Here is a 27233-nt window from a genome sequence, read left to right as displayed (position 1 = left end):
TTGAGCTTGCGTTCGAGCGTATCCGAGTACCGAGAGGATTGTCGGTGGTATGGATGGAATAAGGAATGGGAGTTGCGAGGTTGGGTAGCTGGTGAGACGAAGAGAGGAATGAGGAATGAAGAGGAAAGTGGAGAGGAATGATAGACAATTGTCAGCGTGAGAGATCGTGGGTAGGGACGGGGAATGCTACTTTAGAGCTCGGGTGGCTCACTTTAAGGCAAACTACTCACCGTAAAAGTTGGCCGGCTTCGTCAAGTTGGTGGCTAGTTGAAATGTCACTCCTCCTACACTGGAGGGGTAGATTACCGTGTCGTTGGATGCAATGTTGGTAGGTCTAGAGGGGAGAGGGGGAGGAGGAAAGGGGGGCGGGGGGAAGGACAGGCCGAGTCGCCACCGAATGTGTGGGTGTTGTTATGCGCCGGTCACCGGATCGAACGATTCAAACAAGCGGCGGCCAACAGCAAAAGGTTGCCGAGTTCTGGAACGTGAGAGAGCGATGGACGAGGATTGCAAAGCTAACGGGAGCGGTGGCGCACGTTCCCTTTGCGAGTGTTGATGGTGGGCGTGATGGAGATGTGGTATGGGATGTGGGAGAGAAGTGATGATGTGGGATGGAGATGTCGCTAATAGAAGTGATGAGAGGCTTTTGTGGATAAGGAAAAGGAGGTTAAGCGGAGAGGAGCTGGACCGCGAGCGTCCAGGCGAGGCTAGGGATCAAAAGGAGAGGGCGGGCCCAGAGTATAGCGCGATGGTGGGATGCACACCCAAAGACCAAGGGAGCAAGAGGAGCGTGCGGCGGCAAGTTTGCCCGAGGAAAATGCGAGCGCTAGGTTGAATCGAGGGCTCAAAGAACCCAGTAACTTTGGGCTTGCACAGACCTTTGTCGAATGTAGCGTGTGATGTCGATGCCGATGCCGTTGATGCCGGTGTCAACGTTTGGGTAATCGCGATAGTCTTGGAATGTTCGACGAGGTGCGAGGATCGTTAGATGTGGGGGTTGGGAATGACAGGACGACGCGTTATAGTCAAAAGTCGATAATGGCTAGGTGGGGAATGTTGTTATAGGGCGGAGACTGGTGGAAGATTGATGGGTGGTGGAATGATGCTTGTGAGGAAGGTGGGAAGGGGGGGGATGAGGGGGGAAAGGGGAGAGGGGGTAGAAGTGAATGGAATGAATATTAGATGACGAAGTTGATGTCTGGTTTGACAACTTGAAAGGCACGCTCTTCTAGCTGCTTGATGCTTGAGGGGGGCGCTATGAAATGATGGACAGGACTAGCAGAGGCCGGGAGGCGCACCTGTTGAGAGATACAGAGCTGGCCGGTTGTGGCTAGACGGGATAAAGAAGGGCAGGCGAGGGGAGAGCCGAACCAAGGGAGAGGAGCCAGTTCAGTTCAGAGGGACAAGTGGGACCAGAGGGTGACTATTGGCACAAGAGCAGAGGATGAAATCGGTCTCTCGTAAGGGTTCAGCAGCCCAGTCGGACACTGGCAGAAGAGGGCAGCACAAAGGCACAAGGCAGAGGACAGCGGGCACGGCAATGGCCACCTTTGGCCCAAAAAGTCGGTCGCCTAATGTCGTTTGTTGTCCCAACCCACCAACAGCTCGCGATATTTTCTCCTGCTATACGCCTTGAAGAAACACGCAAACGATGACACACGCAGGTAAGGAAGGCTACAAGATCTTATTGGCGCTGATGGCGTGTCAGCTGCAGTTTGTGTCAGGTCAAGGCTCAAGCCAAGAGGTACAATGAGGAGAGGGAGAAGGAGGAGAGCTCGACGCACCCACGCGAGGTAGGAGCAAAATACGACCAGAGAGCTGGTTGGTCGAGGAAGATGTCAGGATGAGGATGGGGATGATGTGGAGTGGGACAAGGTGAGGGTGTGGGGTGTGGTGGTGGGAGCGCGAAGCGGGCGTGTGGGCGTGAGCGGCGTGAGTACAGGCGTCGGTACAAGGGTGCGTTGGAGGGGAAGAGGGGGGGGCGTTGGGGGCGTGGGTGTGTGGCGTATGGCTTCAGGAAGATGGATGAGGCATATGCTGAGGGAAGAATGAGTGGTAGTAGGGTGGTAGAGTTGACCGAAGGTTGAGGCCCGAAGGATGAGCAAAAGGTGAGTGGATGTAGATTCTGCAGAACTCTGAATCCAGAGGGAAGAAGAGGAGAGAAGGGAAAAGGCAAGGGGGGAACAGGGGTAGGAGGAACAGGGAGGGAGAGGAGAGTAGACTTGTCGAGATCGCAATGACGCACTGGGGCGCATTCAGGTTTACTTGTTCAACGCCTGAACACCTGAGAAAGGGTATTACGAGGAAACAAAGGGTGAGCGGAGGTAAATTCCTCCACTCATCCCCCGATCTCCACTTGCGTTCAAGGAGTTGAACAAGTCCAAAACAGCCGATGCAGCTCAAGGGGATGAGAAAGGGTGTTGACGAACCGAGCCGCCAAGGTCAAGGATTCCAAGCGGAAGCGAGAGGCGTGACTTGTGAGGAATGGAATGCAACGGGTTTCTGGTGGGTCACTATGCAAATGGGCAAAGTGGTAGAAGAGAGGGGATATGGAAGGTATGCTTTGGATCCTTGGATGCTCGTTTTGCAAAGCCAGGGCAAGTATTTCTTTCCTATGGGCGCATGGGCAAAATAAGTCAGGGCATTGTCAGGGTTATCCAGACAGGATATTGCACAGCAGACAATCAGGTCTGGATTCAAATCCAGCTTGTCGGTTCAAATATTGAAGGTCAAAAGCCCTATTAAATCCTGAAAGCTGAGAAACACAACAGCGGTGATTGACGTGCACCATTGGATGACGACGATGATGATGAGGCTAACAATTAAACTCTATCTGTACCAATGAACCACCGGTACCTCTTGTGTTCCTGCCATTCCTATCGAATGGCGTAGCCACATGCATGATGCAACCACTTGAGCCAGACTGCCCTTGCCCTTGCCCCTACTCTACTCCAGTATACCGCAACGACATACCAAAAGGTACCAAAACATCAACTTATCTTGCCCCGGTGACTACTTGCCACCAATCCAATCCAGCAATGCGGCCATTGTGGTCAATCCCAAATCAAATACACGCTGTCCGTTAAGCCGTCGGTTTGCTTCGCGGTTAGCGGTTGGCAGTCTCGGTACCGAACACATGTAACCCCAAGTCAAGGCATGCCAGGTATGTGGGGGCGCACGCTTACCATTTTCTCTCGATCTCGGATCTCGGACAAGGGTCCAACAATGAGATTGGGGCATTGACCGCTCTCGTCTGTGCTGTGCTGGCGTTCTGATCATCCCCGACAGCCGACAAGTTCCCTGTCCATTTTCGGAGTCTGTAGGCCCAGCCGGAAGCACCGTGCGTGGGTGAGGGCGTGCGGTGGCGCAACAGTGTCCGGTGTCTGCGTCTGTGTCTGTGTCAGTGTCGCATGTCGCACAGACGAAAAGTGGGGGAACAAGAGGGCAAAGGGAACCAGAAGGCACAATCACACATGTCAAGGGATTGATGTCACAGGTCAAGCTGACACTATCCAAGGGCTCTGTCTACCACGGAACAGAGGAGAGGAACTGGTGATATGTGATGTGAAAGAGCAGACCGCGTGCCATCTAGAGTATTAGTGTAGCGTGATGGCGATCCGTGCGTATTGGATGTTTTGCAACGCCTGTGTCCTATTGTGAGGGTTTGTGCTTCCTCCGAGGAATGTAGGTCACTCAACCTGAGAGCCGAGAGCCTGGCAAGTTGGAACTGGGTCTCAAGGTCGAATTTCATCCCCTTTACTTTTACTTGAGTCTCGGCCTCCACTTGTACTCATGACGCACGGACCGCTCACCACCCATCCTGTATACCTGTATACCTGTATACCTGTATACCTGTATAACCTGTACCTGCGTCAGCTTTATCCTGGAAAGGAAAAGGGAAATGATGAGCACAAGTTGTTGACTGCAGCTGTTCCAGATCCTGGGCGGAGGTCGAGATTAAAAACGCGTGCACCAGGGCACTGACGTGCTCACAATTGTCACATCCTCGCGTTTACATTTGGCCTGATCGAGTCTGCAACCCCGATAACAAGGCGTATCCTGTTCTCCGTGGGGCCAGGAGTCCGGAGAATCCGGTTTCGCGTGCTTCGGGCCTTGGTCACACACCCTTGAGATTTTGACAACTTGGGATTCTCACCGATGTGATCGGGAAAGTGGCGGGTGGGGGGTGTGCTGTGGCTCCCTAGGCGTGGCGCTTGCTGGCATGCTGGATGAGGTGAAAGAAGCGAGCAGAGGTGTTCTTTGCATCTTCCAGCCCTTGACCAAGTGTACCCTGTTAACACCCCAGACTGCAGAGACTGTAAAGGATGCCTGCTGACTGCGCACGACCAGTCTCCTCCCTCTACACTCGGATCGCTTCCCAATATGGCCAACACACTAACGGTGGCATGAGGGACCTCCACCACGCTCCCGGTCGCGTGACCTGGATACGCTGGGTATGCGATGGCTTGGCGTGAAGGAGTAACAACCTGGATCTCGAAAAAGCACGTCTTGGCTTGGCTTTCATTCCATCTGGATATGTGGAAAGTCTACAGAGTGTTTATGGCATTTATGGAATATCTGAATAGGTTTTGGCAAATGGATCCGAACGAGGGTAAGGGAGGTGGTGCCTGGAAGGTTTGTATCTGGCAATTCCACAATATCCTTAGATCCTTAAAGAGGTAATTACATACCTTGACCAAGTAGTAGCAAGTTGGGGTTGACGTCACACATCACATCTACAATAAATTGAACTTATTACTGCCTACCTCGTTGCAGCTCGTTGACAATGCCAAGATCAAAGCAATCTCCACATCAAACAAACTACCAACATTGCAACTCAATCAACCCAACCTCGCGTCGGCTCCTCCCAAGTCCACCGCGCGGTACCACGGTCCCCAAGGCGAGGAAACTCCGAAGATGATTCCTCGGGCCAACCTTGTTTGCATTTGCGCCGTACCGCATTGTCTTTCGCATGCCTCCGACGCTGCCTTCCTGACCCAACATTCTCAGAATTCCCAGCATTCCGATGCGTCAGTGATCGTCCATTCGGCAAAACAGGGCAGCTCACAGTTGGCGTGCACGCATGCACGTGGCATATCGAGGGCGCTAATCTACGAAACTACAACAACATTTCAAGTGACCTGAATTGAGCCATCCGCCGTCTGTCGGCTGTCGTCTTTCGGCTGTTGTCAGCCGCCTCGCTAACCCTCTTGACCTTCTCCCTTATTTAGACACAGAGTTAGGCTCACAGCCTCCTTCCCTCCCCCACTCTCTCACTCCTACCCCTCCCCCTCCCCCTTCCCCCCTTCGCCAGAGGCGTGGGCGTTTAGTCGGCCCCACTTTGATAGGGATAAATGATACGAAGGACCGTGCAGAGTAGATCTCATCACTCAGCGATTGCATCGGATCTCCCGACCAACGCCTAGTGCCCTGCTCCCCGCACCCAGCGCCCGATAGACCAACTCCGGCTATTCTGATATGAGTTTAGCATGGAATTTTAGCGGCGCCGTTGGGTGCTTGATAGAGCTTGGGGCATGGCCATGAGATGGAACGGTAGTTAGGGAACAACAGTGATGGAACGTAGATGGAACGTAGATGGAACGTCAGGACGTAGGGCATGCCTATTAGATGGAAGCGTAGGGACATTGCGATGGAACAGACAGGTCTATCCAGGGCTTTTCTTGTTATACTCACCAATTCACCAACGACAAGCTCTAGGCCCACCCTTTGTCCCTCAATCTCTCGCCCTCCCCGCCCCACACATGGCACCTGCGTATCCGACTGCCTCACTGCTCACTCGTCGCTTTCCACGGATAGGACGGTACGACTGTACCATACGAAAAGTCCGACTGGCATCGTATATCATCGTATGTCATCGGCCGAGAGAAGAGATACCCGAAAACGAGCGGCTTGTTCGCCAATCGGACTGCTTGCGGATCTGGGTCGCCCCGCTTCCAAGCAATCCCAGAAATGCGAAGGGGGGGGGGGGGGGGGGGGGGGCCTTGGCACGTGCCAACCGCGAACCAAGTCGTTTTCGAGACGGAAAGACTCAAGAGAGGGTTTGTGGGTTCGAGACGGAAAGACTGGTCAGAGGGACTGTGGGTTTCCCCTCAATTGAAGAGATGTCATGTATGGAGGATAGAGGATGTCATGTGAGCAGCTGTTCCCGAGCTTCCCCAAGTAGGATGTCAAGGTGTGCCACTGCAACTAGTGAGTCCAATCTCAGCTTGGTGGCGGTCTGAATCCCAGCAGGACGCTCTCCTATAGCTGCCTGGGGTTGTCCACAACTCGGGGAAACTGATAACTGCTGGAGTCATATTCAGTTCTTGCCGAATTCTAATGCCGACTACGATAGAGGGAATTTGATCCCGCGCCTCCACTCGCCACCCATTTCGAACTTAACCGGTGGAGGTTCGAACAACTTCACAACACAACATAGACTGCAATGTCGGCATCACCTCGAAGCGACCGGGACGACGGCAACACGGACACACCAGTCGAACAAAAGGTCAACAAGATCGAGCACCATGATAGCGGATCGCGGGATGAGCGCGATCGGAAACGGCGGCGCGACGAAGACAGTCCCCGCGACCGTGAACGTGATCGAGAGCCGAGACGTGATGAGGACAGTCCGCGTGACCGTGAGCGCGATAGGGAACGTCGAAGAGACCGCGACGAGCGTGACCGCGAGCGTAGGCGAGACCGTGATGACAGGGAACGGAGAGAGCGCCGTCGCGACCGGGAGGACGACCGCGAGCGAAGACGGCGAAAGGAGGAGCGGCGAGAGAAACGGCGCCAACGAGAGTGAGTTCCCACCCCCTCTTCATTGCTGATTAGATCGCGGAGTCGCTCTCCGGCGCGACCGTCGGCCACCATGGCACTCCACTACGCCGACACTGGCAAGTTTGAGTGGCACAAGAAGAAGGAGAAGGAGAAAGCCCTCGGCTTATCACCTGAAGAAGTCGCACGGCGCGACGCTGCCCGGCGATTTGAGGCGGAGGAGGAGCTCGCCAAGCTCCAGAAGAAGCGGGCTGATCGGGAGGTCGAGCGCGCACTGCGAGAGGAGGAGGACAGCCGGTTACGGCGCGCAGCGGATGACGCGACTATGGCTGGGTGGGTTGCCAAGGAGGACGCCTTCTTGCTCGAACAGAGTCGGCGGCGTGCTGGGATTAGGCTGCGTGAACAGCGCGCCAAGGCTATTGACTTTCTTGCTATCAATCTCCGATTCGCGAGTGCGGGGCGCAGCGCGGCAAGTATGGTGCGCGACAACCCGCGGGCCGAGGAGGTGGAGCGCGAGGAAGACGAGGAAGCGTGGGGTTGGGCGGACGCGGGGTTTGCGTTCGAGATCGACGAGCCGTATCGCATCTTCGACAACCTCTCGATTGAGGAATGCACCGAGCTCGAAGCCGATATTGCCATGTATCGCTCGCTCGAGCGGGCCAAGACCAACGTCGCGTTCTGGGACGCCATGGCGGTACTGTGTGTCCACCATCTCCGCGAACTTGGTAACCCCGACCAGGCCAAGGGTGGACGGCTGCACAATGCGGACGTTGAGGACGCCGCGTCCAAGATTGTCGAGGGTTTGTCATTTCGGCGCCTCGATGAACTCGAGGCCAAGACACGCGACATGATCCTGGGCGTGGCGGACCCCGAGTTTTGGCGGCTTGTGCTGCGCAAGATCGAAATACAGAAGGCCATCGTCAAGTTGAACTCTGTACACGAGATCGTGCTCAAGAACCGCCTCGAGTTATTCCGAAAGCGGCAACGTGAGGAGGCAGCCAAAGCGCAGGTGGACATGGAGGAGTCGGAGGATGAAGGCGACCTCGATCCGGAGTGGGAGGGTGAGGAGGAAGTCGAGGAAGACGATGCTGTGGAGGCGTACGATCCATCCATGAGCCCGAGGCCAGTAGATATCAAGCGGCTCGGGGACGACGCTCGGCTCCCGACCCTGACGCACGCCGATTACCTCGGGGCCCTCTTCGCTGCGCGCCGCAAAGTCTCTTCTGAGACGTTTGCTCCCAAACTCCCACAGGAAGAGGTGGCAGACACGGACGCGGCGACGGAACGACACTGGCGCGCACGCATCGCGGCCGAGTCAGCGCACCTCGACGAAGACGAGGGGCTGGAGGACATGGAGGAGACGGACCTGGCCGAAGGACTGCCGGCCAGCTACGACTGGGGAGACAAGTATCGCCCCCGGAAGCCACGGTACTACAACCGTATACACACAGGCTTTGAGTGGACGAGCTACAACAAGGGCCACTATGACAAGGAGAACCCGCCGCCCAAGATTGTCATGGGATACCGCTTTCACATCTTCTACCCAGACCTTATGTGAGTCCCTCAAGGAGGCGCTGACCCCAGCGACAAGTCAATGCCACCGAGCTACGACCGGGTCTCGGTCCCGGGAGACGACGACACCGAGCTGCTCGTCTTCCGTGCCGGGCCGCCGTACGAGGACGTTGCATTCAGAATTGTCCGCAAGCAATGGGACTACTCGCACCGCCGCGGGTTTAGGAGCCACTTTGATCGCGGCGTGCTGCAACGTAAGTCGTTGTCGAATAGAGCTGACTCAGTCGCGTTCAAGTTCCAGCGCGACACGTATCGCAAGTGAGCGTAGTGAAATATTCATCTTCTGTTTGCAACATGGCAGGCACACAGGTACCATTGCGCAATGTACGAGCTTTACCAGTTGGTCTGTGTTCGGAAGCCAGCGTCTGTCTGGTCGAACTTGCCGGATAGTTAGCATGCATAGCTGCTGGGTGGTGTGGTGGCAGTGAACAAGGTGCCAAGCTGAGCGGTGGCAGTGAACAAGATTCCAAGTTGAGCAGTGACATGTGATCACGTTTGGAGCCAGGAATGTGGTAGAGAAGATGTATGTATAGGTTGGAGTGGCTTAGCTTTCAAGTTTCATTCCGCACTGCCTTGCACCGTCCTTCCTCGCCCCTACCCACTCAGCACCGGATTCCGCTGAGCGCATCTGCGTCACTCCCTCCGCCACCCATTCAAGCATTCAAGTCCATTCTTCATGCAGCGCAAGGACAGCCCATGCGCAGCGCCAAGACATGCGTAATGCATGCGTAGTGCGTGCCGTGGCCCGGCTGGCATGGTTGGGCGCGGTGACCTAACAGTCCGGGTTCCACGGTCTGTGCAGGTTGCCACTGACACTGACGCGCCTCGTACCCTGCCCAGCCTCTCTCTGCCTTATCAAAATACTCTCATATCCACATTTCGTCTCTTTCTCTTTCTCTCTCTCTCTCTCTCTCTCTCTCTCTCTCTCTCTCGCGCCCAATCGCGCAAATGGAACACCGGCGCAACCGAAGCCTCGACAGTGACAGTCCGACCTCACCCATCTCACGGTCTGGCAGCGCTCGCTTCCGCTCCCCCCTCTCCCTGCTCCGTCGCCAGGTCGCCGCCTTCCCTGTCGAGGGATCCAGATCCAACGATGGCGAGAAACCGCTCCCCCTCAACCCCTTTGACCCACTGGCCGTTCGCACACCATACCGTAATCGCAGCTCGCGCGCGACCGCCGTCCAAGTCCATGCGCCTAGTCACATTTCCTCCTGTGCTGCTAGCCTCAGCGACCTCAACAGCGACAGCGACAGCGAAGATACCATACTCGACAGCTACCCCACCGCACCCTACGCCGCCGCACCGCTTAGACGGGTGTGGTCGGCGCCCGATATCGAGTGGCCCACCGCCAAGGCCGGCACCCTAGATGTTGAGGACGAGGGCGAGGATATCACGTCGTTCAGCACATCACATGGGCGACCACTTGCGATCCGTCAGTCGACCGAAGTTGGCCCGTTCCTCCGATCTCCCTCTCTCATCCGCCAACCTACCAGGCGCACGCCCACACCCGCGCCCACACCCACGCCCACGCCCACGTCCACGCCCGTCACCTTGCCGGTGCCGGTACCCACACCCCCACCGAAGCATATCGCGCACATCATCGCGCCCTCGCCGATCTCTCCAACTTCCGCCCGCCCTCGGCCCTTGTCCCTCGTCGGCCTCCCAGTCGAGATCGAAGTTCCCGTCCTCCCGCGCAGCGAACCATCACCTCTCCGGCGCTCACACGCAATTTCGCGCCGCCCTTCACCGACGATGCAAGCGAGCGACCAAGAGTGTTCGGTCGCACAAACAGCTCGCCCACAGTCCGTATCACTCACCGCTAACCCCCGAACGGTCTCCGCTTCCCGCAAGGGGCACACGTACTCCCAGAGCCTGTCCGTCCATAGCTCCGGGCCAATTGTAAGCAACTCGCCCCATCCGGGCGCTCACAAAAGCCTTCCACCGCCGGCCCCGCACGCCCAGACGTTCTTTCCGCGCCGGTATTCTTACACGATGTTGGAACGTAGTGCTGCAGAGCAGAGCCATCGCCCTGGGCCGTCACCCATGGCGATGCGCTCAGCTACGGCTGCGGCGGTGGTGTGGGCGGCCAGCGAAGCGGCAACGTATACTCACGTGCTGCTGCGTGCGAGTGCGTTGGCGCAGCACCTCGCCGACCGCAGAGTTAAGAGCGCAACGGTCTGCGCGATGCTTGCGTTTCTGAACGCCAGACCCGACGATCCGTGGCAGTTGTCTGTGCTGCTCAACGGCTTGCAATGGGCACTGTTGGGTACGTCCCCTAGTAACGTCGCTGACCTCAGAGGACGGCATCGTAGGCGGACTCGGGAGCCTTCTCGACCGTCTCCTTTTCCATCTCTCGGCAGCCCGCGGCTTCTCGAAACTCTTCACCACCCACTTCATAATGCGGCGAACCTGCACCTTGTGCGGTGCAGATACGCATTCCACCACCATAGCCTGGGCGGCTCCCTACATTGACGCCTCGGTCACGGGTGTACGTCCCATCGACGCCGTGTGTCGAACGTGCGGGACCACGGCACACTTTGAGCGGTGGGGGCCAGCCGCACACAGGCCACTCCTCCTCATCGAGCCTAACAAGTACGTGATTGAGAAGATGGTCGATCGTGGAGCTGGGGTCGAGTGGGCGTTGGTGGGGGCTGCGGTCCCCGTCGATCGGGGGTTGGGGTTCATCGCGATGGAGGGTCCGTGGACACTCTTCAAGGGGGCAGAGCGTGTGGCGGTCGACTTGAGGCAGCCGGTGCCGAGCGTGTTTGCTCTGTACCAGCGGGTCACCGTGTAGGTACGTAAACGGTTGTAATATAGTAGAGGGCAAGATGTGTAAAATGCCAAACTGGCCTAAATCGACCCATGCAACAAATACACTCAATACCTGTTCATGCCCGATGTGTCCACCTCATACAGTCGCATTGTCATCGTTACAGAGAACCAAAAGATACACATTTACCCATTGCTTCTATACCCACCGTCACGGCCTTGGCTGTGCCGCCGCTGTCTCGCGACTTGGCCGCTCGTCTCCCCTCACTCGCTCTTCTTGCCTCTCTGCACCAGCGACATCAGCGTCTTGAGGTTGCCCTGGGCGACGGCCAGCTCGCGCTCAAGCTCATGTATGCGCTTGTCGCGCTCAGCGACCTGACGCGACAGGTTTTCGAGCTCCTCCTTGCGGCGCAGGCGGTGCTTCTGCGCTGAGCGGCGATTGATCGAGCGTCGGTCTGATGTCAGCTCCTTTATGGAGTTCAGCTCACGCTCAAGGTGCGCCTGGCGCTTGTCGTCCTCCTCCTCGGGGAAGCTGACGGCGTGCGAGCGGCGGCGCGACGAGCTCGCCGTGGAGGAAGGCGCGGGCGGCACGTTGCGCACACTCGAGCCGAGCGCCTGCGCAGCGGGTGAGATGGTCTGCGGCACACCATTCGACGGCCCCACGTGCCACGCCGCAGCGGACGAGCCAAGGTTGAGCTGACCAAGCTCGTTGAGTGGCGACGGAGAGGCCGCAGCGGACGGCTGCTGGTTCATGAGGTCGTCGCCGTCGTCGTCGGTGGTCACGTAACTTCCCTCAGTTGTCGAGTACGAGTAGTCTGAGTGGTGTGATCTGTGGGATAAGGAGGATGAGGGACGTTCAAGAGGTACAGAAGGGCCCGCAAAAGTTGATGGTGAGATGGTTGACGCCGGCTCATGCCCAGGCTGGGGGAACTGAAACGCGTTGGTCGTCTCGAACTCGGAATCGGCGAAGAAGTTGACGTCGGGCGCCGACGGGTCCACGACGTATGAGAGGGGGTCAACGCCAGTGTTGGTGTTGGGGTCTGAAAAGGAAATCTCGCCAGGGAGTGTATGGGTCCCGCGGAGCTGATATCAGTTTCAAGTTGCATCAGACAGCGACGCACATAGCGCGAGAGGAGGTCGACGTCACCAACGCCGTTGTCGCTCTGGAGGAGGCCGTTACGTCCGCCGATGAGGGCGTCCAACTCGCGCCCGACGCTGTCCTGTGGTCTGAGGGCGTTTGAGGAAGGGGGGTTACGGCGGTCGCGCGAGGTGTCGGCCTTGATCGTTGCTGAGGACGAGTTGAAGCTAATGTTAGAGAGCAACTATAAGTACTCACGAGTCGGCGGCACCCAGGAGAGGAGGCATGTTGGCGACTGGATGACTGGATGAGGATGACTAGACTTTGCGGGATCGGGGTTATGTAGACTGCACGGGGTAGCGCGATAGGGGCGGGGTGGGGTCAATGTTGTGATTCTGCGGTGCTTGTTAGGCCTAAGAGACAAGAGTGCGGAAAGGGTTGAGAGTGAGGAGTGAGGAGTGAAGAGCAACAACAAAGCGAGGGTGACGCGATGGATGATCGGGACTGTCGGGTGGCGAGTGGAGGATTGAGGGAAGTTGTTAATATGGGCTTGTAGGGCAAGTAGAATAAAGAAGAGTCAAACGCGATCAAAGGGATGATAGGCTTGTAATGGACGCTAGCCAGCGGCTACAGCCTACAAACTACGAGACGCAGAGTCTTAGGGGGGTGCGGTATGCATAGCATCGCACAGCCTGGTTTCACCTTGTCTTGCCTGGTGGAGGCTGCAAGCCTTGGCACAACAAGTTGACTAGTTGACTGGACTTCCTTACCGCGTGAGGAGCAGATGGCCAATTATCCCACGGCAGTAGCAAATGGTTTCCCACGGTCATCATGAACCAAAGTCGAGTCATCTCTCCCACGGTTGACGTGTGTTTGGCAAGACTTGCCAGGTCCAGACACTAGTTATACTTAGTAGCCGTATAAATAAAAACACTTGGGCATCCTTCTTGTCCTCTGTAGTTGCTAAACTTCCACGTCGGTGCGGCCATGTGCCTCTCATTACACTTTGACCTCTTTGACCTTCTCCACTCCTCCACTCCTTAAAATGCACATTGAAGAACAGCGTCTTCCTCACAACACAACATGAAACGGCCTTGTGAGACAGTCCAACTTGCTCCCTCGTTGCGCTGACGTCAGTGTCCCTGTTTGAGCGCTACGTTCTGGCATGCGACGAAACGGGACACCCGATGATAATCACGCACGTTGTTTCGTACTCCAAGCTCCCAAGTCTCGATGAGCTGCAGGAACGGGTACTCGAGGCGCAATCTCGTCTCCCGCTCCTACGATCCGTCATCTCGGGCGCCTACACGTGCAAGCCAACGTTTGCTGTGCGCGAGCAGCCGTTCAAGCCGACCGAGATCGTATACGAATGCGATGCCGTCGGAGACGCCATGGCCGTGCTTGTCGCTGAGCTGAAGATTATGCGCGCCCGCAAGGCTGGGGCCCAGACGCCGCTCTGGCGCATTGGCGTGTACCCTGGCTTAGTGGCCGTGACTTGCAATCACGTCATTGCGGATGGCATGGGGTCGCTCGGCCTTGTCGCAGCGATGACTGCACCCCGCGATGACCCACTGAGTGTGTACGCCCTCCACATGGAGGAGGGGACGCACAGGACTTACGATGAAACGGTCATGCTGCGGGCCGGCTTAGGCATGATCGTCAAGGCCCTTTGGCGCGAGCTCGTTATCCCCATCCTCCCGCGCTTCATCCAGCGGTGGGTTACGCGCAGCGAGCCGTGGCCTGGACTGTGCGAGGCCTCTCCACTCGGGCGGGATTGGAGTATACTTGGAGCATCGGTCGACGCCGATACCCTTGGCCGCCTCAGCGCGGTCGGCAAGCAGAAAGGCGTCAAGACGTTGCATCCCCTAATCGAGACAGCTTACACTGCCGCCGTATGGGCTGTCTTCCACACCGATAAGCCATTTCACTTTATCGCAAACACGCCTCGCTCGGACCGCAACACAAGTAAAGGCCACTCATCCCTAACGGGGCTCTACACCTCCCTCTTTATTCGGAACCATGAATTCCGTGCCCGAGACGATCTATGGGACCTCGCGCGCGACTCGGCCGCCTTCCTCCTCTCCCCTTCGGCAGGCGTTGTGGCCCGCAAGATCGTGTCCATGCTCAGGTTTATCCCCAATACTGAGAAGAACGGTACCACCGGCTGGATGAAGTACTTGACCGACCGCGCCAGCTGCCCCTCGCCATTCTTTGAAGGTATCATGGTCTCCAATCTCGGCCGGTTCCGCTTGCCGCCGGACGCGATTGATCATATTTGGGGCCAGGCATGCCATCCCAGCTCATTTGCCATCGGTGCCAACGTCGTCGGACACACCAAGGGCCTCCGCCTGACCACTGTTTTCTGGGAGGGTGTCCCTGCCGACAGCGCGCAGATTGCGCAAGTGCACCGTATTTGGGAGAAGCTCATTTGTCTCATGGCCGATGGGGAAGAGGGCACCGTTGAGGAGCTTACCCGGCGATGTATGTAGTTATAATGATACACAATGTCCGTGCATCACTGTGTGCTGACCAAATGTCGAGTACAGTCAACAAGAGCGCCTCGTGCGTCACACGAGATAGTGGAGGGCCTCCTCGGCCCGAGTCTCCGATGTCTCCGAGCCCATTAGATATAACGGTTCCCCATGCAACAGGAGATTCCCGTTCTCCTGCTCCAGATTCCCGTTCGCGACAAGTACATTTAGCGACCAACTGCTGCATTCCCGTCTTTGAGGAGAGGATTGGAACAGACAATGTAATCTCGCCCGCAATCATGTGGGGTAACCCGGGGCCCTATTAGCGGCGGTATTTGGTTCAGTCACCTGAACAGCCCACAACTTGACTTGATTCATCATCTCTCATTCGACATGGGTTCCGACGACGGCGACGGCAAAGACGCTCCGCAACGTACGTCTCTCTCGTGGTCTAGCTGACACCAGGCGCTTGTGTATGGCTCTCTCCGACGCTGCTAACGGCAGGACGGGTGCCGCAGAATGAAGATCCGGTGTATAGGCAAGGAGAAGCCCCCATGTAAGCGATGTGCGAACATGAAGCTCGAGTGTCGCTTCGAGATGGGCGGCGTACCACGTATGGGTCCTGAAGAATTCGATTCTTTCTCACGCGCGACGAAATCTAGACTAGAGAGCCTAGAGGGACAAGTGGGCGGAATCAACGGCAAACTGGACGACATCTCCGCCTTCCTAAGGAACATGCAGCGCACGCCCATAACCGCGTCGCCGCTCACGGCATACACCCATATCAGTGAGTCGTTACTGGAAGGCGCTGATGCAGGCGATCATCCCGTTGGGCGGCCTGAATCATGGCCGACGCTGGACGAGCGGGCCCCTTCTCCCGCGAAGAGTGCGTCTGACGACGAAGACCCAATGGACCTCGCCACCGCCGAGCCGTTCCGCGACCTAACCCGACGCGAGGAGGCGGAGCGCTTGCGAGCGGATGGATATGATGCCGGCGGGCGGTGGGACGGCAACACGCGTAAGCGCCGGCGGGTGGAGGACGCCGTCCCGGCTGTCCGCGCCCACGGCGGGGTGTGGTACTCTGCCGATCCCGTGACGTTGGGATGGTGCGCCGAAGCTGAGGGACGCGAGCTGTTCCAAGCGTAGGTGCTTGCTGGGCTATCTGACATCAGCTTCTTCGACTACGCATACCCTTTCCTTCCCGTACTCGATCCAAAGGAGGATACGTGGGCGGACGTACGTGCACGCTCGCCATTCCTCACCACCGTTTTACTCTACGTCTCCTCACGCGCACGGGACGGATGTGCGCGCGCGTCAGACCTAACTCGGAAATGCAGGGAACAGGCAGAGAACATGGCCAAGGCGACCGTGTTCTCGCCCATCGCGACGCTCGAGACCGTGCAGAGTCTCACCATTCTGAGCCTGTATACAGCCCACGGGTGGCGCGCGAGCTGTCACGCACTGTCTCTAGCGTGGGGTTATGTGAGAGCGCGCTGACGATAGGGTGGACATGCGTCTCTTTCTCTGTCTCGCACACCTGCGCGACCAGGGCGGCGACACGGAGCGGCAGCGTGCCCTCATCGCCGGAGCGCGCGTCTGGCTTGCCGTACGCAATGGAAAGATAGGACTGACGGCAGCTGGTGAAACAGTCATACGAGATGAGCTACAACCACGCCCTACCGCTACAGTTCCCCGTTGGCGAGACGATGAAGCATGCGCGCGCGTACGTCGCCCATCCAATGATGAATATCTGGGACGCGCGGACCGTTGTTGCGCTAGAACTGCTCGTCGTTCGCGAGCCCCTCTTCCATCCAGGCAGCGGAGGCCCGAGCGGCCCAGAGCTCGACGAGATGCTGCGCGAGGCCAACGCCAAGGTGGCTGAGGTGTACGAGCACTGGCTCGAGTATTATCGTACGCCTCCGTTCTTCGGGACTGACTTCAGACCGCGCAGGCCTCCCATCAGACCATTACCTCCTCCGAGAACGTGAGTCTTTGTAGGATGAGCTGACGACAGTACGATCCCAGCGCGCCTATTGTGTAATGTACGCGAACGCGCCCGCATGGCAAGGCATCAAGACGCCCGAGGACGTCGCTCTTCTCCCCCGCGAACGACAGGGATGGCTCACGGCTGCGGTGCGTGCTGGCGCCTATCTGATTGCGAACATTGGGGCTGGCGAACAAGCAAAAGACAGCGAGTACGCCAACCACAGCTTCCACGCGGGCATTATCGCCACGGCTCGATACCTCATTCGCATGGTCGAGGTTTTCCCCGCCTGCGACGTATACCAAGTCTCGCTAGACCTAGACAAGCTACTCATCAAGCTGCCACAGTGTGAGTCCAACTTTCCCGGATACTAGAAGGAGAGACTCACGCAGACCCCTCACACCCCTTTACTGGCATCCTGCGCCGCGCCGTCGAACGCGCCCGTGCATCGGGAGTCCTGCCTACCACGAACATCAGCGCCGATGCTGCCGCTGCCGTCCCACCGCCGGCAGAGAGTAGTCCACTCCTCGAACAGTGGGTCACGGGATTCAGCACGCTCCCATGGACCGACCAGCCGACTGTGCAAGAGAATTCTGTCGTCTGGCCTGAAGACCTGTCGATCCTCGCCAACTGGTTCGCTGGTATGGACGGTACGCCAGCCCCCGAGGGAGATTTGGGAAACTGGTTACCAGGGACGTGATGTAGGCTAACTGGGCGAATGAGGTCTAAGATTAATGCGCAATATGACTTGCATTTTAGAGATTCCAGGGTTACGTCAGAGGCAGAACTGAGCTACAACCATCCGATGCTGCTTGGATCGGGAACTATAATATCATCAAGAGCCTCCTGACGTGGTCCCGACCGTCCAGACCTAATTAAATAGAATAGAAGGGCTAGTTGGGCAGCGTGAAAGTACAGGCTGAGCTCCAGTGACCCGGCCCAGGCCACTGGGTAGAGTGTATGTGGCGGGATCTGGCCCTATTCACTAAACGAGAGTGTGCGTTAACTCTGTTGCGGAATGTGTACCCCAAACCTCCAGTCAGGCTCTTCATTCCATGTCCCCACTCCTGGGGCCAGGGCAGGGCCAAAGTAGAGTGTGCGTTACTGCCCATGTGTGGGACGAACCGAGCACCTTGGTGAGCAAGTAGTGTACGCGATTTCGCGCGCGTTCGGGGGTTGGCACGTCGATTGACATGTGGCTCATTTAGGATTCTTCAGTCAATAAGCCTGTGTGGCGCTATTATCCTAGTCCCAATGCTAACAGTTGTCTCTGCAATTCAAGCCTATCGGTACACCCCTTCGGCAGAGGAATCTCCTCCGCAACTCTCGTGGTTGTGGCGCAAGCACGGCTCTCAACAACAATGCCTTCACTCTCTCCTCACTTGTTCCACAATACTTGGCAGTATACTACATGTACTGGATGTACAACCATTCGGGCTAGACTATATTCTTTATGCGTATGGAGGTGGCCTTCCCCGCCGTCCCCCAAGGGCCCGAACTGCTTTTGTCTTCCCCCAGTTCAACCCTCCCTCTAGCTTCTAAAACCACCCACCAGCCGGAGCCGCGGTCGTCGTCCACACCTGGTTCTTGTTGGTGTAACTGGAGCACTTCCAGATCTGGACAGGGTTGCCCTCCTGATTGTCAGAACTGATTCCCATAAGGCTCACCTCAAGCTTTCCCCATGAGTTGTCGAGGCACCAGACACCCTTCCACGCAATCGTGCCCGGGCGCGGCCCGGGTGCCCAGTTCGAGTGTGCATTCGTGCAGATAGCGCCCTTGACCTTGGCGCCGTTCGACTCGCCCTCGGGGTAGATGCACATGTTGTATCCGCCGTCGGTCTGGCGGAGCTGGCCACTGGCAAGCTCAAAGTTCTGGAGACCCAGTCCGCATCCGTCACTAGTATCAGCATCAAGCCAGGACATGGCACTTACATGCTGCTGTAACCGCTGTCCATGCCCGAGAGGCAGTAGGTGTTGGACCCGTTGGGGTGGTAACGCTGCAGCCCAGGAGTGGGGGCAGCTGCTACGAGGCCAAGGATGGTGAGGGCGAGAGCGAACATTGCTTGTGAGTTGGCTGTTGTTGACTGTTGATTGTTGATTGTGATGAGAATGGAGAGCCAAGTCGTCTCTCTTTATATATCGCAATATCGAGCAACCCAGTGCGTGTGCGGTGTAAGGTCCAGCGGCGGAAGGTCCAGCGGCGGAGTGGCTCCGATCCCGAATGTTTCCCTGCGGGGGGCCCGCCGAACGCCACCAGCTGAAACGGACACGGGAGGATGGTTAACTCTGTTCGGTACGCTTCCTGCGCAGAGCATGGTTACGGCCCTGCATCCATCATTCTTAGCTTGGATCGGGAACAGATTGTTCGATAACGAAATCACTTTCCGACAAGTCCTATCCTGACACCGGGAATAGCATAACTGCTACTATGGAGGTTCCTGGCACTCGGTCTGTGCCTCAGCCTGCAACCAAGTAACTCTATCCTCACCGCTCAATACCTCCCAGTCAACGGAACTTGCGTCTCCAAGTCCGTCCAATGCCAAGGATTGTGAGCGCTCCGCACACGATAAGCGACCCGTGGCGCTGGGACTGTACCTGGCCCAGAACAGCGCCGACCAGCGCCGACAAACACCTCCCTGAACAATGTGAAACGCCACACTGACACGGTGAAGCTCACAGTTTCGATCCAAAGTCATGTTGGCGATTCAAGCTGGTCCAAGTGCCTAGCCCGAGGTGTCTGCCATATGGCAACGTGCTGGTCAGAGCTGACAGCTGGGAGGATTAGGCTTTAAAGTGCTGGAGACAACTTTGCGGGCACTTCCGCTGCCTCCACATGCTCGGTTTGGGTTAACTTCTAAACTTTACCTAGTTTCCAGGTTGTTGGTGTGGGCTCTTTAGCTTGCCATCTTTAGAGGCGGCGTTAGACATTCGCGGCCATGTCGACGCGTCCGACGTCTGTTGCACAGGGTCGCAGGTCGACGCCACCCCCGAGGCGACATGTGATCCGCACGAGCATGAGCTAGTTGTTTATTTGCGGCCATGCACGTGAGGCGCGACAACGGGTGGCGTACACCGAGCTCCGTGATACGCTGGTTTTTCCGGAGCGTGAGTTAGATGGACCAGAACGACAAAGCCGACGCGGAGGCCCATGGTTCTCTGGGGGTGGCTGAAGCTATAGTTTAAACCCAAGAACGCCGCAAACGGCGTTGCCTTCATTTGTATCCATGCTCGGCACGTGGTGGCTGGAGACGAGGCTCTTAATACCTCTCCAATGGCAGTTGGATAATCCACAACCACACCGATGTCCGATGTGGACGGAAATGTGACGCCGAGAGTTGAGATTGATCAAGTGAGTAAACTCTGGTTTCTGGTCCGCCTCTGGTGCTCTAGCGAAACACAATGTTATCCGAGTAAAACAAGCTCAACCGATCATGCGTTCATTTGCTTCCGCCCTCCACCTCCACCACGCCGAATTATTTTGGCTCAAACGCCTCTAATGTCTCAACACCAACTATACTGTCATGGTCGTCGCCGCCCCGCTCACTGGCTCGGCCCTGATCAAGGCGCTCAAGGGCGCACAAGATCCGCCAACGTCCGGCGGACCGTCCAAGATCTCCCTAGCAACAGCAGCATGGCAAGATACAAGCCTGCTGGTGCCGCGCAAGGCCGACGTGATCCGTGACTGGGTGCTCGAGGCGTGGACCCGGTCGAAGCCTGGGTAAGTTACACAGAAGCAAGCCTTGCTGATGATAGACCACGTAACGCGATCGCGGACGCAGCGTACCACTCCCTCCTGGTAGATGTGTCGCGGGAATGCGCAGCGCCTGCTCACGCTCCCCTCGCCCTGCTGGGGACTTTCATCTCGAGCGCAGTGGACGATGAGGAGCTGGGACGGGCGGCAGCGGCGAGCTTGCCCATCCTCTTCGGAGACGGTATCAAGGCTGACGCCTGGGCCGATATGCTCGGCCGCCTCGCCGCGGCGCTCCAGGCCGGGCCGTGGAACGCCCTCGCTCCGGCGGCCAAGCTGGTGTGCGCCGGCCTGGCCACTTCCCTCCCGACTTCGCCCAACGCCAAGAAGGTGAGCCGATCCGAAATCAGAGCTAACCCAGATCGCCCAGTCGCTCCACCCCAAGCTCTCCGCCCTCGCCGGCGCGCTGCACGCCCACCCTGGCCTCGGGGCAGAGCTTTCTCCTGTCCTCCCGTCGCTTTTCTTCCCTCTCGGCGTCCTCCAGACCGTCGAGCCGCTCAAACAGCTCCTCGCCGCCCTCCTTCCATCTCCTTCCCCTTCTACCGAGGTACTGGCTCCCGCCCTGGCCTTCATTCCCATCGCGTTTGGGGCGTTTATCGATTCGACCAAGCAGCACCAGTACACGCTGTACGGGAAGGCGGATAAGGACAAGCCGCTCGACGTGTACATCGCCGACCGCACGCGCGGCGCTGTCATTCCCGCCCTTGCTGCTGCATTGGACCTCCTCAACCGGCTGGAGGACGGCGCGCTCGCGCGCCCCTCGTCCTCCACCGCAGCCCCGGCGCTGGGCTACGCGCTCTGGAGCGCACGCCTGGCCCTCTGGGAACGGATGTTGCAGTGGGGTGGATACCTCGAGTCGGATAGCAAAGCGGCCACTCTGGTGAGCGCTGAGACGCGCCGCGGCTCGGCGGCCCTGGCGATGTACGGCGCCTCCGAGGGCGCAAGCACGGAGGCGGGCCTGGCCGGCCGTGTGCTCGGCACGTTGGACGTTCTCGAGCGCCTTGACCACGCGCGCGCGGCCCTCGGCACCGATGTCGTGGGGTGGTGCCTCGCTGCTCCGGATCGGTGCCACATCCAGGCGCGCACGCTACTGTCCTCCATTCTGAGATATCACACCCTCACACACTCGTTGGAAGGATACTTCATCCTCCTGTCCGACGCCGCGCGGGGCCTCTTCCAGCCTTCTCTTCCAACCGAGACCCTCGAGTCGCTGTACACCCTCGTCGCAACTGGCCCACTGACCGAGCGCGCCTTCCGCACCGACCTCAGCGCGGCCGTGCGTTCGGCTAACCTCGGCGGGCGGCGCGGTATCGTCTGGGCCACCATCCTCCGTACACTGGCCAACCGCACGCGTGACGCCCTCGAACCCGAAACTGGCGGGAAGCGCAAGCGTGACCCGCCGGCATGTGGAGCACGCCTCGCGGCGATCCTCTCCCGCGTCTCCAAGATCGTGCTGGATGCCAGTGCCCATGCTCGTGCCGGCGACGACGAGGGAGTTGTTGAAGAAGCCGTTGCAGCGTTCGGGGATGACTGGCCAGCTCCGGCAAAAAAGAAACGCAAGAGCATGGGCGGAGACGACACCGCCGAGCTCCTCCTTGCTGCTCGCCTGCGGGTAGCGCGCTCCGCGGGTCTCCTGCACAGGGAGACGGAGTTTGTGACTCGCACTCAGCTTGCGAGCGTCGCGGCTACGTTCACCCTGCCCGAGCTGCGCCTCGAAGCCTTCCATTTCCTGTACACCGCGCTCGCTCTCCGCACTGACGCGCTCGTTGACAACCTGCTGGTCGATGCCCTCCTCCTGACTCTCACCGGGACGTCGAAGGGGGTGTGGAGCGGCCGCGACGCGAGCGTGGGCTCAAACCTCGCTGCGGCGGCATGGACGCTAGCCGCCGAAGGCGGGCTGTCTGTCTTCGAGTCGGCCAGCTCATCCCAACTCGACACGCTGGCGACAACTATTGTGTCCGTCGCTGGCCCAGAGGAGGAGGGCCTGAGCGTGAGCCGCGCCATCAACCGCATCCTTGGCACCGCCGAGACATGGGAGCTCCCTTCCCTCCGCGCGGCGCTGCTACGTGCCCTCGTTGCGGCTGCCGAGACCGGGTCCGGATTCGCCGTTCTCGCAGCCAGTCCAGCCCCTTGGCTGAGCAAGAGCGCGCGCGGCGCCCTCGTCACCGCAGCATACGAGGCGGACGCGTCATCTTCCGCCGAGCGCTCGGCGATCCGCGCGTGGCTCGCCCGCTTGGCGGAAGGCGACGTCCTCGGCCCCTTAACTGAGGCGAGTACGCTCAAACGCCTCCTCAAGACGGCTTCTGGAGCCGAGGAATCGACTCTCGCCCTCGTAAATCTTGGCTTGACGGCCCTCGTGCGGTCGGCTACCCGCGAGCCTATACCTCTTATCGCCGCGCTGGCGGTACTCAAGAAACCGTTCAAGGAGATGGACGTGCGATCGCGCGCGGCCGCCGCATTCTTCGATACCGCAGACCCTTCTTCATGGACCAGCGACCTCCTGTCCGCTGCCGAGTCGCTGGCAACGGAGGCGCGAAAGAACCTCCCCCCTTCCAGTCTCGGAGCGGACCCCGCCCGGCTGCGCGCACACCTCTCCCTCGCGCGTTTCGAGGCCCGTCTCGGCCGTCCCGCAACCAAGATCAACCTCGCTCCAGTCCTGGAATCACGTAACGCCGCTGCCGCCGAGCCCGCCCTACTGGCCGTAGCGTTGGCGGGCGACATCGAGGCGACCCTGGCAACATACCTCGCTCTCCGCACCTTCACCGGGCCCACTCTAGATGCCGCGCTTGGTTCCATCGCATCATCCCTCTCGGTGCAAGACTACTCGCGCGCGCTCGACGCCCTCCTCCCCCTCCCCCCCAGCGAGGGCGCCCTGCGCGCAACGCGCATCCTGATCTCCGCCCCAGTTAGCGGCTCTGGCCGTGCCCTCGCAGCCGCCCTTCCCTCTCTCCTGGGTGCTTTGGAGAGGGGTGCGCGCGACAGCGTCCTCGAAACCCTCAGGGTTGTGGGCGCGCTCACGGACGACCGGACGGGTCTTCTGCGGCCCACCGATGCCGCCGTGCTTCTTGCTGTCATCAGTTCCGTCCTCCTCCCCCCCTCAAATTCAGACACCGCCCTGGCTACCGCTAGCAACTTTGTTCCCCTCGCCCTCGGGCCGCTGCTCACTCTTGCCAGGCATCGCGGCGACCTGCTCCTCGCCCACCTCCCCTCTGTCGTTGGTGCTTTATCTGCGTTCATGCCGCTTCTGCAGCGCGCACGCCCGGGACTGCGACACAAGGCACGGCGATGGACTATGGACGAGGAGGATGCGCCCGCTCATGCCGCCCTGCTCGCGCGTACGCTTTCCGCGCTTGCTGTGGCCAAGATCGGGAGTGGGACACGCACGCTCGCTGGGCCGCTGGCCAAGCATGCGCCCGCCGTACTTGTCGCTTATGCGCGTGCTGCGAGCGATCCATGGGCCGCGCTGTCGCCTGCTGTTAGGCGCGAGCTTGAGCCGGGGCTGTTTGCTCTGGCTGACGTTACTACTGCTGGTGGACGGGCAGACGGGCGCGGACGCGAGGGCGAGGGCGTTGGCGTGCCCTTTGGCCTTGGAGAGGCGCATGGCGAGGCCGAGCGCGAGGTTTGGGCTGACGTGTGGAAGGCCTGGGCTAGGAAGAGGTACACTGGGCGCGGATAGTATGGCAACACTACACAGATGCATGTTCACATGGTGCGGACGTATGAGTGGCGGCCGGGACGGTATGGACTGGGGCGCCGGGCCCCTCGTGACTCTCTGCAACAGTCTCGTAAACTCACTCTCTCTCTAGTGGCCATTAGTGCGCGGGCCGAGGAGCGCCGCGAGCATGTCCTGGTTCGGCGCGCCGGGGTAGGGCATCATGCCAGGAGGGCGGGGCCCACCAGGTCCCATCGACATGCCTGGGGGAGGGCCAGGGGGAGCGCCGCCGCCTTGGTAGAACTGGGGAGCATGCGGAGGGAGGAAGCCCTGCATCGGGAGGGGACCGTAGCCGGGTCCACCGGGGCCCATGGGCGGGCGGCTGTACTGCGGGAGGCCGGGTGGAGGACCGTTCGGACCGCCGCCCTGGAGATTGCGCAGGAGATCATCCGGTGACGGGCCATGGCCTCCGGGACCGCCGGGTGGCGGAGGACCGTACATGCTTGGATGAGGTGGGAGCATGCCCATGGGCGGAGGAGGGAGCGGGCCGCGCTGGAGCATCTGGAGGAGATCTACGCCGGGAGGAGGGCCGCCCATGCGGTCGTAGAAGGGAGGAGGTCCGTTGGCAGGAAGCTCGCCCATCGGGGAACGCGGGTAGCCGGGACCAGGTGGCGGAGGCGGGCCACGTTGGCCTGGGAACGGGTACCCGCGAGGATCAGCGCCAGGAGGAGGGCTCGAGTAGTGGCTGCCACGGTGCTGCGGTGGGGGCATCATGTGAGGAGGCATGTCCGGCCGCTCTGGGCTCATGTCGCGACGCGAGGTCTGGTGGTGTGACAGGTTGTTGTAATCGTTGGGTGCAGTCGGGCGGTTGTAGTCGCTGGGAGCCTCAGTTGGCGAGTGACCATAGTCATAGTGGAGGCCAGGTGGTGGCGGAGGGTACTGGTCGCCAGGGAAGGGAGGGAGATGTCCGAGGTTTGGCGGCATGCGCTGCTGGGCCATCTCTGCGGAAGCAGGGCGCGGCTGCGCGGGGCTGATACTCCTCGTCGAGAGAACGCCCATGAGCTTGGCGAGGTGGTCCTCGGCATTCTGAGGGCCGGGGCTTGGCAACGGCTTCTGAGGCTCAGACGGGCCACGTACGATCGGGCTTGGACGCATCTGCGGTGGTGGCATGGGTGCCTGGGGAGAAGGTGCACGGTGTGCCATCTGGGGAACGGGCTGGACTGTCGACGCAACAGTCTCCTGCGTGAAGAACCGCTGGAAGCGGCTCTGGAAGGCCTGTGAGCTCGGCTCGTTCTTGTCGTCTGACTCGTCGTCATCGTCATCGATCACATTTCGCTTCTTGAAGTAGCTGCGATGGTCGACTTCCTTGGGCTTGGGTGGCGTAGGGGGCGGCGCAGCGGCGGCCTCCTGGCCACCAAAGAAGGAAACCAAATTCTTGTCGGACGCACGCCAATTGTCCTGCCCTGCGCCACCTGCCGCGCGGGCCTTCATGGCGCGCTTGTGGGCCGCAATCATGTCCTGGCCAGGCACGAACTGGACGAGACCGTCTACGGCTGTTTCTCCAGCCGAGCTGGAGGCAATAGCGGGGTCCTCGATAGCGGGGACATCGTCGCTCATCCATGCCGGCTCGATGCTGTCGTCGTCGTAGCGTGGGCCGCTGAAGCCCGGTGGTCCACGGCGCGAACCCTCCCCGTTGCGATTATGGTGCAGGGGAGGCTGCTGCTGCCGGTCACCGCGGCGCCAGTCGCCATCGTCTCGTCGCCGCCGGTCGCGGTCGCCCTTGTCACCATCGCGGTGCTGCCTCACCTCTTCGCCACCAAGGCGCATTCCGCGCTCTCCGGACGGCCGCATAGAGAACTTGCCCATCGGGCCACCAAAGTTGCCGCGACCCTGCTCAACAATAGCGGGGTCAATATTGGGGTTGTCCTGCTGCTGCTGGCGGCGCAACCTTCTGTCAGCACAAATCTAGACACGCGGCCCGTACCCGACGTTACGTGTCCCTCCACGGCCGAGGCCGCGGCCGCCAATGCCGATGCCTCCGCCAAAGCCAAAGCCTTCTCCAAAGCTGCCAGCGCCACCCGCTCGGCGGCCGCCGGATGCGTTGATGCTCGCGATCGCGGGGTCGTCGACGCGCGCGCCAGCCGGAGCAGGAGTCCCGAACCAGCTCTCAAAAGGTGGCAGCTTGGGTGATCTTGCCCGGCCACTGAGGCGGAGCAACTCGGTGCAAGTGTATACCTTCAAGGGGCCCTTGGTTTTGGAGGGTGGTTCAGAGGTGGTACGGGTAGACGCCGACGACGCAATCCCAGCACGAGGCGGCGCGAGGCCTAAGATGGCGTTCATTTCTGGGTCCTCAAGCGAAGCGTGGATCATCTCTGGAGACAAGGCTGCGAAGTGGTTGGACAGTGGTGACGTCCCTAGGACTTGTGAGGAGGCTTTGTGGGGGAGGCGATGGGACGATGGGACGAGAGGATAATGATGGTGAGGGGATTAGCGGAGAGGAGAGGAGAGGGAGAGGAAGGGAGAAAGGAGAGGAGAAAGGAGAGGAAGACCAGGGTGGGCCGGAGGATAAGGGAGGAAGGGGTTGGGAAATCGGGGGGAACACGAGGGAGAGGAAGCACGCGGGGGTGATAGAGTCGAAGCGGGGGTGGGGTTTGTGGGGGAGTGGGTGGAGGAGGAAGAGGTTTCGAGACGGTGAAGTGTTGAGCCAAGTGGATAGGATGGAGTGAAGATATGAGCAAGGGTTGTGATTGTCAAAGGGGATAGTGGATGGATGAGTGAATAAATGGCAAGAGAGGGCGCGAGGGAAGGTGATGAGCAGGGCAAGGCGATGTGCGTAGTAATCGAGTGACGGTGTGATGGTGCGTTTTGGGGTTGCGACAGGTTAGCATGTGTGCGGTGGGCGTGGTGGGGAACGTACTGGGTGCCATTGTCGCGACGGGGCGAGGGTCACTCTGAGCGCGCGTCGCGGTGGCGAAGAGGGGTTGGTGTACGCGTGAGGGTTGAGGGGTTGATAAGGGTAGTTTGGTTGGGTTGAGAAGGGGAGTGTGAAGAGGAAAGAGACGAGGAGGTAGAGAGGATCAAAGATGATGAACGTGTAAGTGGAGTTTGGATGAGACTTAATGCTCTACTGCTAGTGACTAGAGATGAGGAAGGTTGATCCACAAGGTGGTAGACCAAAGG

General features: G+C 59.3%; 8 protein-coding genes across 8 annotated transcripts; 5 read left to right on the top strand and 3 right to left on the bottom strand.

The window, feature by feature from the left end:
- Positions 1-6445: 6445 nt before the first annotated feature.
- On the top strand, positions 6446-8614 carry CcaverHIS019_0203830 (uncharacterized protein; the record flags this gene model as incomplete). Its single annotated transcript, XM_060597388.1, has 4 exons — positions 6446-6804; positions 6838-8334; positions 8365-8546; positions 8577-8614. 4 exons carry the CDS (start codon positions 6446-6448, stop codon positions 8612-8614), a joined length of 2076 nt encoding a protein of 691 aa, XP_060454287.1.
- Positions 8615-9300: 686 nt separating this feature from the next.
- On the top strand, positions 9301-11146 carry CcaverHIS019_0203820 (uncharacterized protein; the record flags this gene model as incomplete). The annotated part of the gene is made up of 2 exons (XM_060597387.1): positions 9301-10618; positions 10650-11146. 2 exons carry the CDS (start codon positions 9301-9303, stop codon positions 11144-11146), a joined length of 1815 nt encoding a protein of 604 aa, XP_060454286.1.
- Positions 11147-11385: 239 nt separating this feature from the next.
- Positions 11386-12486, bottom strand: CcaverHIS019_0203810 (uncharacterized protein; the record flags this gene model as incomplete). The annotated part of the gene is made up of 4 exons (XM_060597386.1): positions 11386-11576; positions 11610-12204; positions 12243-12426; positions 12458-12486. 4 exons carry the CDS (start codon positions 12484-12486, stop codon positions 11386-11388), a joined length of 999 nt encoding a protein of 332 aa, XP_060454285.1.
- A 796-nt stretch (positions 12487-13282) lies between these two features.
- CcaverHIS019_0203800 (uncharacterized protein) lies at positions 13283-14688 on the top strand (the record flags this gene model as incomplete). Its single annotated transcript, XM_060597385.1, has 2 exons — positions 13283-13295; positions 13337-14688. The coding sequence occupies 2 exons, from the start codon at positions 13283-13285 to the stop codon at positions 14686-14688; spliced, it is 1365 nt and encodes a 454-aa protein (XP_060454284.1).
- A 375-nt stretch (positions 14689-15063) lies between these two features.
- Positions 15064-17354, top strand: CcaverHIS019_0203790 (uncharacterized protein; the record flags this gene model as incomplete). Its single annotated transcript, XM_060597384.1, has 10 exons — positions 15064-15103; positions 15136-15143; positions 15175-15457; positions 15488-15812; positions 15843-16142; positions 16174-16276; positions 16308-16581; positions 16613-16654; positions 16685-17002; positions 17047-17354. 10 exons carry the CDS (start codon positions 15064-15066, stop codon positions 17352-17354), a joined length of 2001 nt encoding a protein of 666 aa, XP_060454283.1.
- An 838-nt stretch (positions 17355-18192) lies between these two features.
- On the bottom strand, positions 18193-18713 carry CcaverHIS019_0203780 (uncharacterized protein; the record flags this gene model as incomplete). Its single annotated transcript, XM_060597383.1, has 3 exons — positions 18193-18288; positions 18322-18550; positions 18586-18713. 3 exons carry the CDS (start codon positions 18711-18713, stop codon positions 18193-18195), a joined length of 453 nt encoding a protein of 150 aa, XP_060454282.1.
- A 1461-nt stretch (positions 18714-20174) lies between these two features.
- CcaverHIS019_0203770 (uncharacterized protein) lies at positions 20175-24077 on the top strand (the record flags this gene model as incomplete). Its single annotated transcript, XM_060597382.1, has 3 exons — positions 20175-20371; positions 20407-20731; positions 20763-24077. 3 exons carry the CDS (start codon positions 20175-20177, stop codon positions 24075-24077), a joined length of 3837 nt encoding a protein of 1278 aa, XP_060454281.1.
- Positions 24078-24203: 126 nt separating this feature from the next.
- Positions 24204-26980, bottom strand: CcaverHIS019_0203760 (uncharacterized protein; the record flags this gene model as incomplete). The annotated part of the gene is made up of 3 exons (XM_060597381.1): positions 24204-26001; positions 26038-26485; positions 26971-26980. The coding sequence occupies 3 exons, from the start codon at positions 26978-26980 to the stop codon at positions 24204-24206; spliced, it is 2256 nt and encodes a 751-aa protein (XP_060454280.1).
- Between the last annotated feature and the right edge of the window lie 253 nt (positions 26981-27233).

Source organism: Cutaneotrichosporon cavernicola (genome assembly GCF_030864355.1).
Source record: "Cutaneotrichosporon cavernicola HIS019 DNA, chromosome: 2".
In the NCBI taxonomy this organism is placed as follows: Eukaryota; Fungi; Basidiomycota; class Tremellomycetes; order Trichosporonales; family Trichosporonaceae; genus Cutaneotrichosporon; species Cutaneotrichosporon cavernicola.
The sequence above is the reverse complement of the archived record's forward strand: the minus strand, read 5'-3'. Positions and strand labels throughout refer to the sequence as shown.